The 12,879-nt window shown below is 38.4% G+C and overlaps 1 protein-coding gene across 6 annotated transcripts in view; it reads left to right on the top strand.

Moving 5' to 3' along the window:
* UTRN (utrophin) overlaps nucleotides 1-12,879 on the top strand; it is a 389,659-nt gene that overhangs the window by 157,373 nt on the left and 219,407 nt on the right. For all 6 annotated transcript variants that reach the window (XM_054819386.1, XM_054819387.1, XM_054819385.1 and 3 more), the window contains 5 exons: nucleotides 877-961; nucleotides 2,560-2,765; nucleotides 3,938-4,055; nucleotides 7,480-7,685; nucleotides 9,230-9,384. In XM_054819386.1, the coding sequence (XP_054675361.1) occupies nucleotides 877-961; nucleotides 2,560-2,765; nucleotides 3,938-4,055; nucleotides 7,480-7,685; nucleotides 9,230-9,384 (770 nt within the window). The remainder of the gene's footprint in view (nucleotides 1-876; nucleotides 962-2,559; nucleotides 2,766-3,937; nucleotides 4,056-7,479; nucleotides 7,686-9,229; nucleotides 9,385-12,879) is intronic.

The raw sequence follows: 12,879 nt of genomic DNA, 5'->3' as shown, positions 1-12,879 counted from the left end.
TGGCTGGATCAAAATTATTTCACTTATGTGAGCCAAATGGTAATGTATTAATTCTCAAATTGAGAGAGTCACAATAAATCTTTGCTGTACAGGAAAGATGAATGTTTGCAGCAGTTAAGAGAAAAACAAACAAATCTGTGGTAAGACTTAGTGAGAAAATCTTATCAAGTGTCTGGCATTCTTCTTGAGTATAACTGCTGTAAATAAGGAACTGTAGTGTTCAATCTCATTGGCAAGTGTATGGGAAGAATAGAACTCACTGGTTGGAGTAAAACCAGATTTTTTTCAAGCAGAGCCTGGATTTGGGGCTTTTGATAGTTTAGGGAAAGAAAAAAATCTGTTTTTACCTACTCAGCCATGAAAATGGGGATTCTCCCCCCCTTTTGTATATTACATTTCCATCATTGTCTTTTAAAAACTTTTAAAATGCAAAGTAGGCAAATTTGTCTTCACTACAATAGAGTTCAGTGGTAACATTTTTCTTTTTAAATTAATTCCCTATTTCTTTACTTTCCTGTCACTGGTGACCACAAATCATGCTTTGCGTCGTCTTTCCTTCAAAGCATACTCAAATAATGAGCCATAGCTTTGATGCTTAGGCAGTAAAAAACGTGTAAACAACCTGTCTACAACAGTCCGTTTATTTATCTTGAAGACTTAGGTAAGACACTGAAATGTATTGAAATAACACTCTGAGTACCTCTTGGCATTTTTATTGTTTTTAAATGATACCTTGAAAAAATTCATTGAAATATCTCTGAGGCATGCCATTGTAGCAAGCATAGTGTAGAATATTTTGTCTTCTAATAAGTGATTACTTTTTTGCTGTTAATATAGGTTGTCTTACTGTTTTTTTTTCCTCTCTCTTGGCTGTAGGTGTTCAGAGAAGTGCCTGACAGAGTGAGAGAATTGGAGACATTTGTTGGGCAGTCTCATCGTCTTACACAGACAAAGCCTTCTGGTGAGTGATCAGTCCTTCTGTTGTGCTTAATTGTATTGAGTTTAATTCTGTTTTTTGGTCAAAAATAATCCAAAAAGAAAACCTTCCCTGTGAATTTAGACAAGTGCAAATAAGAAATTATGTCCATCACTGTACTTGGGGCTACCTTCATGTTGCTATGGGAGAGAGGGAACATTTGGATGCAGAAAAAGTCACACTACAGTTCAGGGTTGGGGGAATCCTTTGGAGTTCCCCTAAGAGTTTTGAAATGGAGGAACGTTTCAGTAAAGCTTAGGCCTCCTCATCAGAAGCCAATGTACTATGTACAAAATAAAACCAAAAATAGCTATGTTTGTGACAGCCTGGTTTCCTGTGAATTTGTGCTTTGTGGTCATGCCTTTTAGTAATTAAGAGCCTCTAGAACCTTTCCCTACAGCTAATTATTTGTAACCTATCTCGTGAATGCAGATTCTCTGCACTTCCATAAATAAAGGCCATTCTGCATCTTTCAGCTGAGTACGGACACAGATAGGTCTTTCTCATTTGCTAGATACTTATCTTCCTGAATCTTGTAGGGAAAGCTGTCTAAATGTGATACTTTCTTGTATCAGACACTGACACTGGCAGTCTTTTCAAGTCGTTGGAGGCAGATCAGCAGATAGAGTGTAAACAAGATGCCCAGATCTCCTTTTTAGAAAACTAGGTAAAAAGGACAGACTTTGCCTGAAAAAATTTGCAGCTTGAACTTCAGTAAATTAAGTCTTTTTTTTTTTTTTTTTTTTTAATTCAGCAGCAGTAAACAAAATTTAAAGGAGGAAAAACAACTTTTAAGGCTTTCAAACCTTGATTCAGCTTGTTTTCCTTTCATACAGGGTGTTTGTTAAATAAAGCTCCTGTATTTCATTGCTTGAGGCAAGTGTGTAATATTCATGCTCCAGATTGATAGTACTTTCTTTGAACTAGAACACAACCAAACACAGCTTCTGGAGTGAATGTTACTTTTCAGCTCACTCCTCACTTCTTTGCAGTGTCAGGTTAAGAAGAGAGAAAGGATGGGGCTGAACTACCAGGCATCTGTCCCTTCTTAGGACAGTTGTGGATTGCGAAGTCCATGAAGCATCTATTGCAGTAGCTCAACTTATTTGTGCTTAAGTGAACTCTGAGCCAAGAGTGGGGAGAACCTTTCTGCCACATAATACAAAAGTGAGGAAGACAATTTTAGACATTTATCTTAAATGAAATGATTGGGTTTTATGCTTAGTATGGGTCAATTCCCTTTGCTGTCAAAGAGTGTTTAGTTTCACTCCATTATATTTAATGTCATTTTGCCCTTGCAAGTTTTCTTCTTGTTTGTTTTGTATTTAGGCTGAATCATTTGGGTGAATATTTGTCATGTAATGAAATAATTAATAGCTTTTTTTTTTTTTTTTAAAAAAAGGCAAAAGGAATTTCTGATTACTTAGTTTCTGGTGATTAAAATACCTCAAATACAAATTTTGCTGTGCTTTCTCTGTAGATGCTGTTGCATATTTATAAGAATTACAAAAACCCTCTTAATTCCCACAACTGCATGAGGCCATGACTTTTTTCTTTAACAAAAACCCCAAACTCTGTTTCAGATGTCCAAAAGGTGGTGCTAGTATCTTCTTCATTGGAAATTCCTGTTCAGACTCAGCAGGCTTTGGAACTTTCTACACCTGCTGATCTGGATAAAACTACAACTGAGCTGGCTGACTGGTTGGGATTGATTGATCAGATGCTCAAGTCAAACATAGTCACCGTGGGAAATACTGAAGAGATCAATCGGACTATTGGACGAATGAAAGTATGTATTTTTGTTGCAGGCCAGTGGATTGGAAACTTGGCTCACACTTTAATAGCTTGTGCATTCAGTAAAGGAAATTACATGTGTTTAAAAAAGAAAAAAAAAGGAAAAAAGAAACTGACTACAGTAAATACATAACTTGAATACTTTAAATGCTGTCGTTACTACACTCCTCTCCCCTTTACTATTTCCTCTTAATTCCTGTGTCCCTATGAGAGCTAGGCACTGCTATTTTTTTGTTTTTAACAAAGCATGTAGAGAATACCTCCTGAAAATGACATCTTCTGGGGAATTTATAGCTTATGCTGAAGACTTTGGAGCACCTTCATGTTTGTTTGGAGGGTGACCTTTATGATCCACTCTCTAGTGGTTTCTGATGAGTTTTGTTGTGTTATGGTTAGACTAAACTGATTCCAGAGACATGCTAAAATGATTAAATGTAACATAAATGCTTATGATGTAAATGTTTGTTTCTGTTTATAGCTCATGCTATGCTGAGCCATGACTAAGAGCAGTATTTGTGAGATGTATGCTACCATTAAGGTTCATTTTATTTGACTTGATATCAATTAATATGAGTAACTGTAGAGTAAAAGCTGCAGGCTAAACAAGTGCTAAACCATTTCTGTGGGTGTCTAACATAATCTGGAATCTGAAAGAATAATGTGATGTACAGTAACTTTGGAAACTATTTTAACTCTGTAGTTCTTGTAACATAGGCTTCTGGTACATTGCCATAGTGAAATAACTGGTTTTTATACAATATATGTTCTGATTGTTCCTCCCTGTTCCTTTCCTTCTCCATCTCTCTCTCCCCCTACCCCGCCCTCCCTCATAAATATATATGATCGGAATGTGGTAAGAGAAAAATAAGTTATGGGAGAGTGAAAAATAGGTACTGGAAAATACTGTGCAATGACTGTGGTAACTGCGTGGTTTGTCCAGGTTAACTTTCAGCTCTGTATTTTCAGTAACTATAATTCAGAATATTTTTGCTTTTTAAAGCAGTGATATAATGCTGTGACAATTCAAGTGTTACAATAATGGTCAGAACAGCCATCTACTTGTGGTGACACATACATGTTTGTTTTTATCTACAAATACAAATAAAAAGATGATGTTAACTAAATTCTGCTTTTTGGCCTTAAAAATCATATCTTAATTCTCAACAGATAACAAAGGCAGATTTGGACCAGCGGCACCCTCAGCTTGATTCTGTTTTTACATTGGCTCAGAATTTGAAAAATAAAGCTTCCAGTTCAGATGTTAGAACAGCGATCACAGAAAAATGTAAGTTTCTCCATTCTGTGTTTGCAAATACAATCTTTCTGTGGCAGTTAAAAAAATCTTCATATCTTTCTCTTAAACTCTTGATTTTGAGCTGAAGTTGTCTTCCTTGAATAAACCGAAAGCTTAGCAGTTAAGTGGCTTTCACTCTAACAGTCTAATGAAAATTCCTGGAACAAGAATTGCCACTTGTTTTCTTGACTAGCCACTTTTCCAAGTATGAAGGTAAATATTGTTGCTGGGATTTCAGAATATCTTATGAAGAATTTGAGTTACTTGACAGCCACAGACCCAGGGATGAGGATTTTTTATTTATTGATAAAAGGAACTGATCGTCTGTCTGTATTTTTGTTGAGCTCTGATGCACTGGACAGTTAGTGAAATGCATGAATGTATTGTCTTAAGACAAAACTTTGTGTACGTACTTTCAAAATTGTTGACTGAGAATTAGTAGAGCTTTTAAGTCACTGATATGTACTTAAAAATTGAGTTTCCAGTTTAAAGGTACCCCTGTACCATCCCTTCCCCGCCTTTGAAAATGTCTCTTACTGGTACTTAACGAAAGAAAGCATACAACTGACACAATTAGAAATTAAGGGACAATGTGTTCTTTGAAATCTTAAGCTTTGATGGTTGCTAAGATTAGAAAATTCATGCAGCAGGAAATATCACAGTTAGAAGTAAAAATGGAAAGATATTTTTCCTTACATTCTCCTCTGCAATGTAGTTTTTCTTTACTACATCTGCATGAATTTCTTTGTCCGTAAGACTTGCTGGAGATAATGGGGTCAAACAGAAAGCCCAGAGCGACGTTGAAAGGTCTGATGAGATGGCACCTGCTGTCTAAGATTCACAGGAGCTATGGATTGGTAGGGGGAGTAAGATCCAAAGAAGCTAAAGCACCTTGTAGGGCCTGAGCTTTGCAGCCACTCAGAACTAGGGGTCTGGTGGAAACTTAGGGGATGATACTAACTGTGTAGTCCGTGGGAGTCACTCAACAAGGGGAGATCTGGTCAGTCCAAAACATTCTTGATTCTTCAGAAAAGGTGAACAAGGAATAAAGGAATTGTATGTTGAAAATTTCAGTTCCCCTATAGTCATGCCTATCCAAGGTGGGAACAGAGATGCTGTGTATGCTGCCATGGATGAAGCTTCCAGTAGATACTCTAGATGCATGTGAAGATTTTGCTGTCTGTCATGAAACATGAAAAAAAATGAAGGTCTTGTTGCTACTGACATTTGTAAAGAAAAGTTTGCTCTTTGAAGGAAAGTGAAGCTCAGGGCTGCTTTAGGCATCTTGTTGTTTAAACACTGAGAGGAATATTCCAATGTCCTACAAACTCCTGTTAGCCTGCTGTATGTTGTTAGATGAAGCCTAATTATTCAAATAGCTAGGGGCACAGAAACAGAGAAAAGCTTCCTTCCCTGCAACTTCCCTCCCAATTACTGCACAGACATTGGGAATTAAAAACACAGTCTCATCAGGAATTCTTTCCAATCTTTCTGCCTTTCATACCAGACTGGTGCCCCTGACAACTTATTCCAGGATCCTACCTGTTGAACCCACTGAACACTGAGGCTACCAAGAATTTCACTATTTTTCTGTCCTGTTTTGGTGGAGACTGGAGAGAGGGGAAATATGTCAGCACTGCAGAGAATAAGGTTAACCTGGCCATTAATAGGGAGAAGTATATTGAGAAATATTCTTTCTATAATACTACTATGTAAACATCAAATATCTATCCATTTCAACCAAGTTGCCATTGTAGGCAACTGTTTTTCAGGGATATTTTTTCCTTCTAGCTTTGTCGGGAGACCCTAAACACTTAAGAGGTTTTTCTCTGCTGTTCATTAGCCAGCACACAGGGTTATAGCCTTTTTTTTTTTCACTCCTGCTGTTTTTGCTTTTGCTGTTTTGGTGAAACCACTGATCTCTCCCAGCAGCTGCTGGTTTCCTTTGAACATACTATTTATCCAATATAGTAATATCTTTAAAAAAAAAAAAAAATTATTATTTGCTGTTGGGTTACTGAAACTTTCTTCTAAGTTCTCATTCAACATGACCTACGTTATGCCTGAAAATTAATCGAAAAGTTGCCTGCTTGAAATTGATGAATCTCTATTGTGCAGATTTTTGGGTTTGTCCACCAGTAATAGAGTTACTGTGACAATTGGGCTTTGCTGCCACAGTCTTTGAGCGCTTTGTGGAACTAAACAGCATATTGTTGAATGTATTAAAATTAAGAGATCTTCCCAAGCAGATCAAGCATAATGATGTCGTATAATTGTGAAAGGTTTAAAAAGAAAATAAAGAGTGCAAAGGGTAAATTTCACTTAAGTGCTTTTAGCTTAAGCACAATCTTTGGCATTTTTACTTCATGGAAGAATGAAGTGACCTGAGTATCAAGTGTGGTAGTTTTCAAATACAATTGCATACTTACTGGTTTCAATAAATATATTGAATGTGTTATGTAATGCCTACCTGTTGTTGCTCAGAGTACAGATATGCTCAAGAAATCCAGCTTAGGTTTTTTTGGTCTGTTTGCTTTTTTACTCTTTAGTTCCAGTGATATAATATGTTCCTAATGACTGTCATGACAGGTAATAGGGAAACCTGTTTCCACCTCTATAGACTTTCAAGTAATACAATTTTTAATATGGTCTGTAAGTATTAAGAAAAAGGTATGATGCTATTCATTTCTCTCCAACATGCAGACTTACTGTTGACACACTATTTTTTGTTGTAGGCTGTTGTCATGTTGTCTTTTTCATCCTTTGTTTATTAAAAATTAAAGCCTGTGTATCAATCATCTAATGTAACTCCATTTATTGAGAGAGGAACAGGATACTTGCAGGAAATGGGGTTTGATCAATAACTTCTCTGTTCTGCTGTGTAGTCTGCATAAGCCTGTAGAAACCTATGGTGGAATGAAAGTGCCCTTCATCAGACAGTGGTTTGGAAAGCTTAGTTCACTTCTTATAAACTATCCTGATCTAAACAGTACTTATTTATTTGTTTATTTGTAAGGGTTTGAATTGCTGATGCACAAAGATGACTTGCTGGTATAGCCAGCACCCAAAACCTGTGCTCCTTGGAGCCCTGCTGCTACCATATATCTGCAGAGCAGCTGTAGCGAATTTTCTGTCCACATGAACTTTACTTAAAAAGTAAAACAATGCCTTGGAAATATCTCAGAAATAATAGTTGTTACTTGTAGGCTGACTCGCTTAAACAAGAGGGAGCCAAACACCTGCATTTTTCGTTTGCTTGTGTGAATGTGTAAACTACATGGGGGAACTAAACTACTGAATATGGAAACTAGTGTATTTGAGTTGTATTATTGCCTCTTGTCCTGAGAATTAAGTGGTAGTTATGGCTACTTGTTTGTTTACCTCAGTTTTTCATGTTCTGTATTGTCTTCCACAGTGGAGAAGGTGAAGAACCAGTGGGACAATACCGAGCACGGCGTGGAGGTGCGGCAGCAGCAGCTGAAGTACATGCTGACAGACAGCATGCAGTGGGAAGAGCAGAGGCAGGAAATGGAGCACCTCATGGAGCAGTGTGAGATCCGTCTGCGTTTGCTCCTGCAGGCCCCAAAAGAGATGCTCACCAAACAGATTTCAGACAACAAAGTAAGACCATTTACACTTGGTTTTTTTCCCCCCACCAGACTCCTCAGTCTATGTAATGCTACTGGATTCAATTGATGTGCGAATATACAATTTAGTTGTAGGACTGATTTGGCAATTCTCTCTCTCTTTGAGCATGATATATTATAAATTCTCTCTCTTTTTTTTTTTTTTTTTTTTTTTAAATATATCAACCTTCCTGAACAACTGCTTTCCGGGAAGGAAACAGGGGGCACGTATGCACGTGTGTCTAATTTTAAGTGTATTTGAAATGAGTGTAGTGTAGTATCAAATAAATGATACTATGCAAAAAGCTCGAACCTCAGACCAATAAAAGTTTAATCATACAGCCACAAAATGTAGCATGTATTACTTCATATAAACCTATTAACAGTAGTTTACTAAATCCCAGGAATGGACCATGTTATTTAAAATTATCCTGAATTTCAGTTCTGATGGGTGCTAGGGGTATTCAACACTTTTTTTTTTTCCAGTCCTATGCAATCTTTGCTGCTTTTCATATCACAGCAAACCTGCTGTGATAAATCAATAAGTCTGATGTCCTTTGTCCTGGTGGCTGTCAGAATAAGGGCAGGTTGTAGGTGGCACAGGATGAGAACTAGAGACAAATCACTGAGGAGGGGCTCTTATCAGTCCAGTATTTAGAACAGGGCTATAATAGAGTTTAAAAAAGAAAGTGTGTGTGTGTATATATTCATTAAGGGGCAATGCAGGGTGTGGCTGGGTATGGAAAGAAGCAGGGAGTATGATGGTAAGAATTCCTCACTCATCCATAGCTATTTCAGTAAACAGTAAAATTGCGTGCTTTTCATTGTCTTTCTCTACATGAGCTGGGGGTTAGAAATGGGCTATTAGGTCTGCCTTGCTCTCTTACATGAAAGTAGGCCTGTGCCCAAACATATAGTAGAGAGACTGTAGGATACAACTGGACATATATATATATATGTAATTTTAAAATTTTTTTTTATTCAGTTAGACTCCAGTTAGAATCTTGAGTTCAGGGTGCTTGTAAGGTCAAGGCCCCCGTTGGATATCCTGCCACAATAAGCAAACATATCTAATGTATTTTCTTCATTTAAAAATAAAAAAACCCCACAAAACAATGAAATGAATTTCTCATGCTGCGCATTTCATTTATGCCACCTTTAGCTGCCGCTTATATCGCTGTTGTAATTTAAACTTACTCATGCTACTAAAAATATAGCAGTGTTTTTACTTCTGTTGCCAGTAAAACACATAAGAGGATTTTTCTAGCCTTTGGCGGTTCTGGCAAATATAATTTTTTTTTCACCTATTTGTTTTTTGATTGGTTCATTGCCAGGACACTTAGTATTTGTAGATTTTTTTTTTAAAGATTTTTCTTCTAGCTGAAAAATATGCACATTTTTCTTTAAAAAACCCAAACCAAACAACAACAAAAAAACAAAAACAAAAAGGAGGGGTTTATAATAAGAAAAAATTCATAATATGAAAACCAGTCTGATTTTGATTTTGCTCTCATGTCTTATTTTGGAATGTCTTTTTAGCTGTTAGTGCAGGATTTGCATAGAGGTGACATCACGGTAGCTGCATTCAATGATCTTTCTAATAAACTTCTTCGAGAGTATCGTGATGATGACACAAGAAGGGTGAAGGAAACCACTGACCAGATGAACACTTGTTGGGTTAATCTGAACCAAAGGTAATTAAAGGTTTCACTCTAAATGAAGCTGTTTCTGTCTTCAACTTGTATCCTATGTGCACATGTGAATTACAGTCTCGTCTCTCTGCTTTACTGCAGCATTTAGGGCTACTGTGGACAGTCTGTGAATTATAGTGGATCTGTTTTGAGTTTTGATGATGGAAATCCCCACAGTTCACCATGGAAGGCTTCTGTATGGCTTCCAATTTATGTTTTGATTTATTTTTTTTAAGAAAAAAAAAAGTACTTCTGTCATGTTTGCCTGTGGCTATTATTCTCTAAGTATCTTTGAACAGTTCCTTTCCTGTTCCTTCATGCTGGTATGCTTTATGTATTTGTTGTTTGTTGCTGCGCTTTCTTTTCATAAGGCTGTAAGCATGCAGCCTGATCTTCCAACACATTAATTCATTAAAGCCTTTCATCTAATGGAAACTTTCCCTGAATAGGGCTGCACTTTGGGTTCCTGAGTGTGATGCTTCTAGTACTCCCATCTAGAAAATACTTGAGCTATAGAAACAGAGAATTACTTGAAACTTACTTCTTTCTATTCATCCTCTATTAAGACATATTTGCAAATGTGTCTTAATATATTTCCCTATGCATATTTTTTTCTGCAAGGTAATCTAATCTCTGCAGAATTTTTTTTTAGTATTTGATAGACAATTAATTTTTAGAATGGTGCCTGACTTAGTGTCTGCAGCTTAAAGGATGATATGCTTCGTGGTTAGAGGGACAGAAGAGAAAATTGATCCTGTGTATATGAGAGTAGAGGAGATGACAACCAAAGTCTGTACATATGTGTGCATGTAAAAAGGGCAACTGCTTTTGTAATGAGATGTCAGTTAAGGGAATAAAAATCCTAGGTAATAAAGCCTCTGAAGTTGATTTTATATTCTGGGGAGTGAGAGGAGGAGAACTTCACAGTGGCAAGAAGTAGGTAATGAAGGAAGCAGAACAGAATGTCGTCTTACCCTTCTTTGGAGGAAAATGGTACTTCTGTCATTCTGTGCTTTTGATGTGGCAGCTGATTTCCTGGTTATGTCCATTGAGAGATAAGGTACAAAATAGGCAAAACTTTGTATGGTTCATTCCATGCGATCATTTGAAAGAATAAAAATTTGTTAATCTCTAAATGTCTTGAGACATAAGATAGAATTTTTCAAGTCAGTAAAACATTTTATAATTATTCTATGTGATGTGGACAACTTAACTTTTCATGGTTCTTCAGAAAACTTCCAGTAGACTGTGGGAAAGACTTTGGCATATGACAAAACTTCCTTGGCTTTTTACTTTCGCTTTTTCTGAACTAGGTCATAGCAACGAGGTCATCTCCTGAATGGCTCTTCCTGACCATTCATTTGCATTAAGATTAGGGTCTGCAGCATTTTCACCATCAGATTGTCCTTTCTTTCCTGAAAGTAAACTAATAATTTTTTTCTGAAAATGCCATTAATTTAATCTGAATGTCATGATGGCATCTGGGAACGAAGATGCAATTAGAGGGTGAGGGGAAACAGCTCCTTCTTGAAGTAACAGTAGACTACATTCAAACTTTGCAGTGTTTTGGCTAGAATTGGCATAAAACTGCCCACCACTCAGAGCAGGTGAAGAAGAGCTCCTGCCTGGAAGCCTCTAATTATTTTTGAATCTGCTTAAAGTCTGGAATAATAAGCAATTGTATTCTGTTGTGTCCAACTGAAGCTCCTCAGTTATCACTGGGCTACTCTTTTGCAGTCTGCAGCCTCATGAAGATGAGTATCTGCTTTATTTTTTAACTAGGGACAGAATGTAAAGGACACCTCTGAGAGCCAGTGGGTAGCTAGAGCATGGGGCTGTTCAACATAACCCTGTGAAGCAGCAGAGCAGAATTAAAAGGGGAGAATTGTGCAGTGAAAGCACCTTTTCAAGGGAATGGAGGTTGTTATACTTACTTTAAATGCAATAAATAGAAGTACTAGTGAACCTTGAGTGACAAGGCTTACTTCATGTGGCAGATCTCAGGACTTGGGGGGTTCTACATGCTCTATGGCTTCTATAAGCACAAATCTGTATTTATAGCATAGTGCTTTAAAATAGCAGTTTGTTCCCATGCTTGGAGGTTGTGGAAGGGGTCCATAGTAACATCACCTGGGAGAATCATGGTCCTGAATAGCACAAGAACACGACCAGGAGGACTGTAGCCATGACATGTAAAGTTGATGGAGCTGATTTTAAAACTGTTGGCATTAAGAGATTGAAGCTCCCCCGCTTGACATTGTGCAAATTTGATACTCTGCCCGGTGGCTACTTATGTTCTATTTTTATACTTTAGGGTGAAACTGTAGTAATTCTGTCTGATTTTGCTGCTTCAGTAATGGATTATAGTTGTCTGTACCATCTTAGATATTATTTTCTGACTTTCTTTTGATCACACACTTGTATGCATTGCAGATTTTTAGTTTAAATCTGAGAAAATAATTGGGTGGAAAAAAAATCTGAAACAGTGCTATAAAAACTTAAAAAGTAGTGTTACAATTTTCTCTTTCTTGGATATGTCTTTGCTAATACAATCTGCTTAGATCTTCTCAACTATCACTGTGCATGGTGAGTTGACCCTGGCTGGACACTGGGTACCCACTAAAGCCACTCTATCACTCTCCTCCTCAGCTGGACAGGGGAGAGAAAATATAACAAAAGGCTCGTGGCTCAAGATAAGGGCAGGGAGAGATTGTTCACCAATTACCATCACAGACAAAACAGACTCAACATAGGAAAAAGATCAATCAGAGCAAAACAGAGTAATGAAAAATAAAACCAAACCTTAAAACCCCTTCCCCCACCCCTCCCTTCTTCCCAGGCTTAACTTCACTCCTGATTTTTCTACCTCCTTCCCCTCAGTGGCACAGGGGGACAGGGGATGGGGGTTGTGGTCAGTTCATCACATGTTGCCTCTGCTGCTCCCTCCTCCTCAGGGGGAGGACTCCTCACACTCTGCCCCTGCTCCAGTGTGGGGTCCCTCCCACAGAGGGGAGCCCTCCACCAACTTCTCCAATGTGAGTCCTTTCCCCGGGCTGCAGTTTTTCACGAACTGCTCCAGCGTGGGTCCCTTCCACAGGGTGCAGACCTTCAGGACCAGACTGCTCCAGCACGGGTCCCCCACGGGGTCACAAGTCCTGCCAGCAAACCTGCTCCGGTGTGGGCTCCTCTCTCCATGGGGCCACAGGTCCTGCCAGGAGCCTGCTCCAGCACGGGCTTCCCACAGGGGTCACAGCCTCCTTCAGGTGCCTCCACCTGCTCCAGCATGGGGTCCTCCATGGGCTGCAGGTGCATATCTGCTCCACTGTTACCCTTCACAGGCTGCAGGGGGACAGCCTGCCTCACCATGGTCTTCTCCACAGGCTGCAGGGAATCTCTGCTCCAGCAATGAGCACCTCCTCCCCCTCTTCCTTCACTGACCTTGGTGTCTGCAGAGTTGCTCCTCTCACATATTTGCACTCCTCTCTCTGGCTGCAAATT

Source organism: Grus americana, chromosome 3 (genome assembly GCF_028858705.1).
Source record: "Grus americana isolate bGruAme1 chromosome 3, bGruAme1.mat, whole genome shotgun sequence".
NCBI lineage: Eukaryota > Metazoa > Chordata > Aves > Gruiformes > Gruidae > Grus > Grus americana.
The sequence above is the reverse complement of the archived record's forward strand: the minus strand, read 5'-3'. Positions and strand labels throughout refer to the sequence as shown.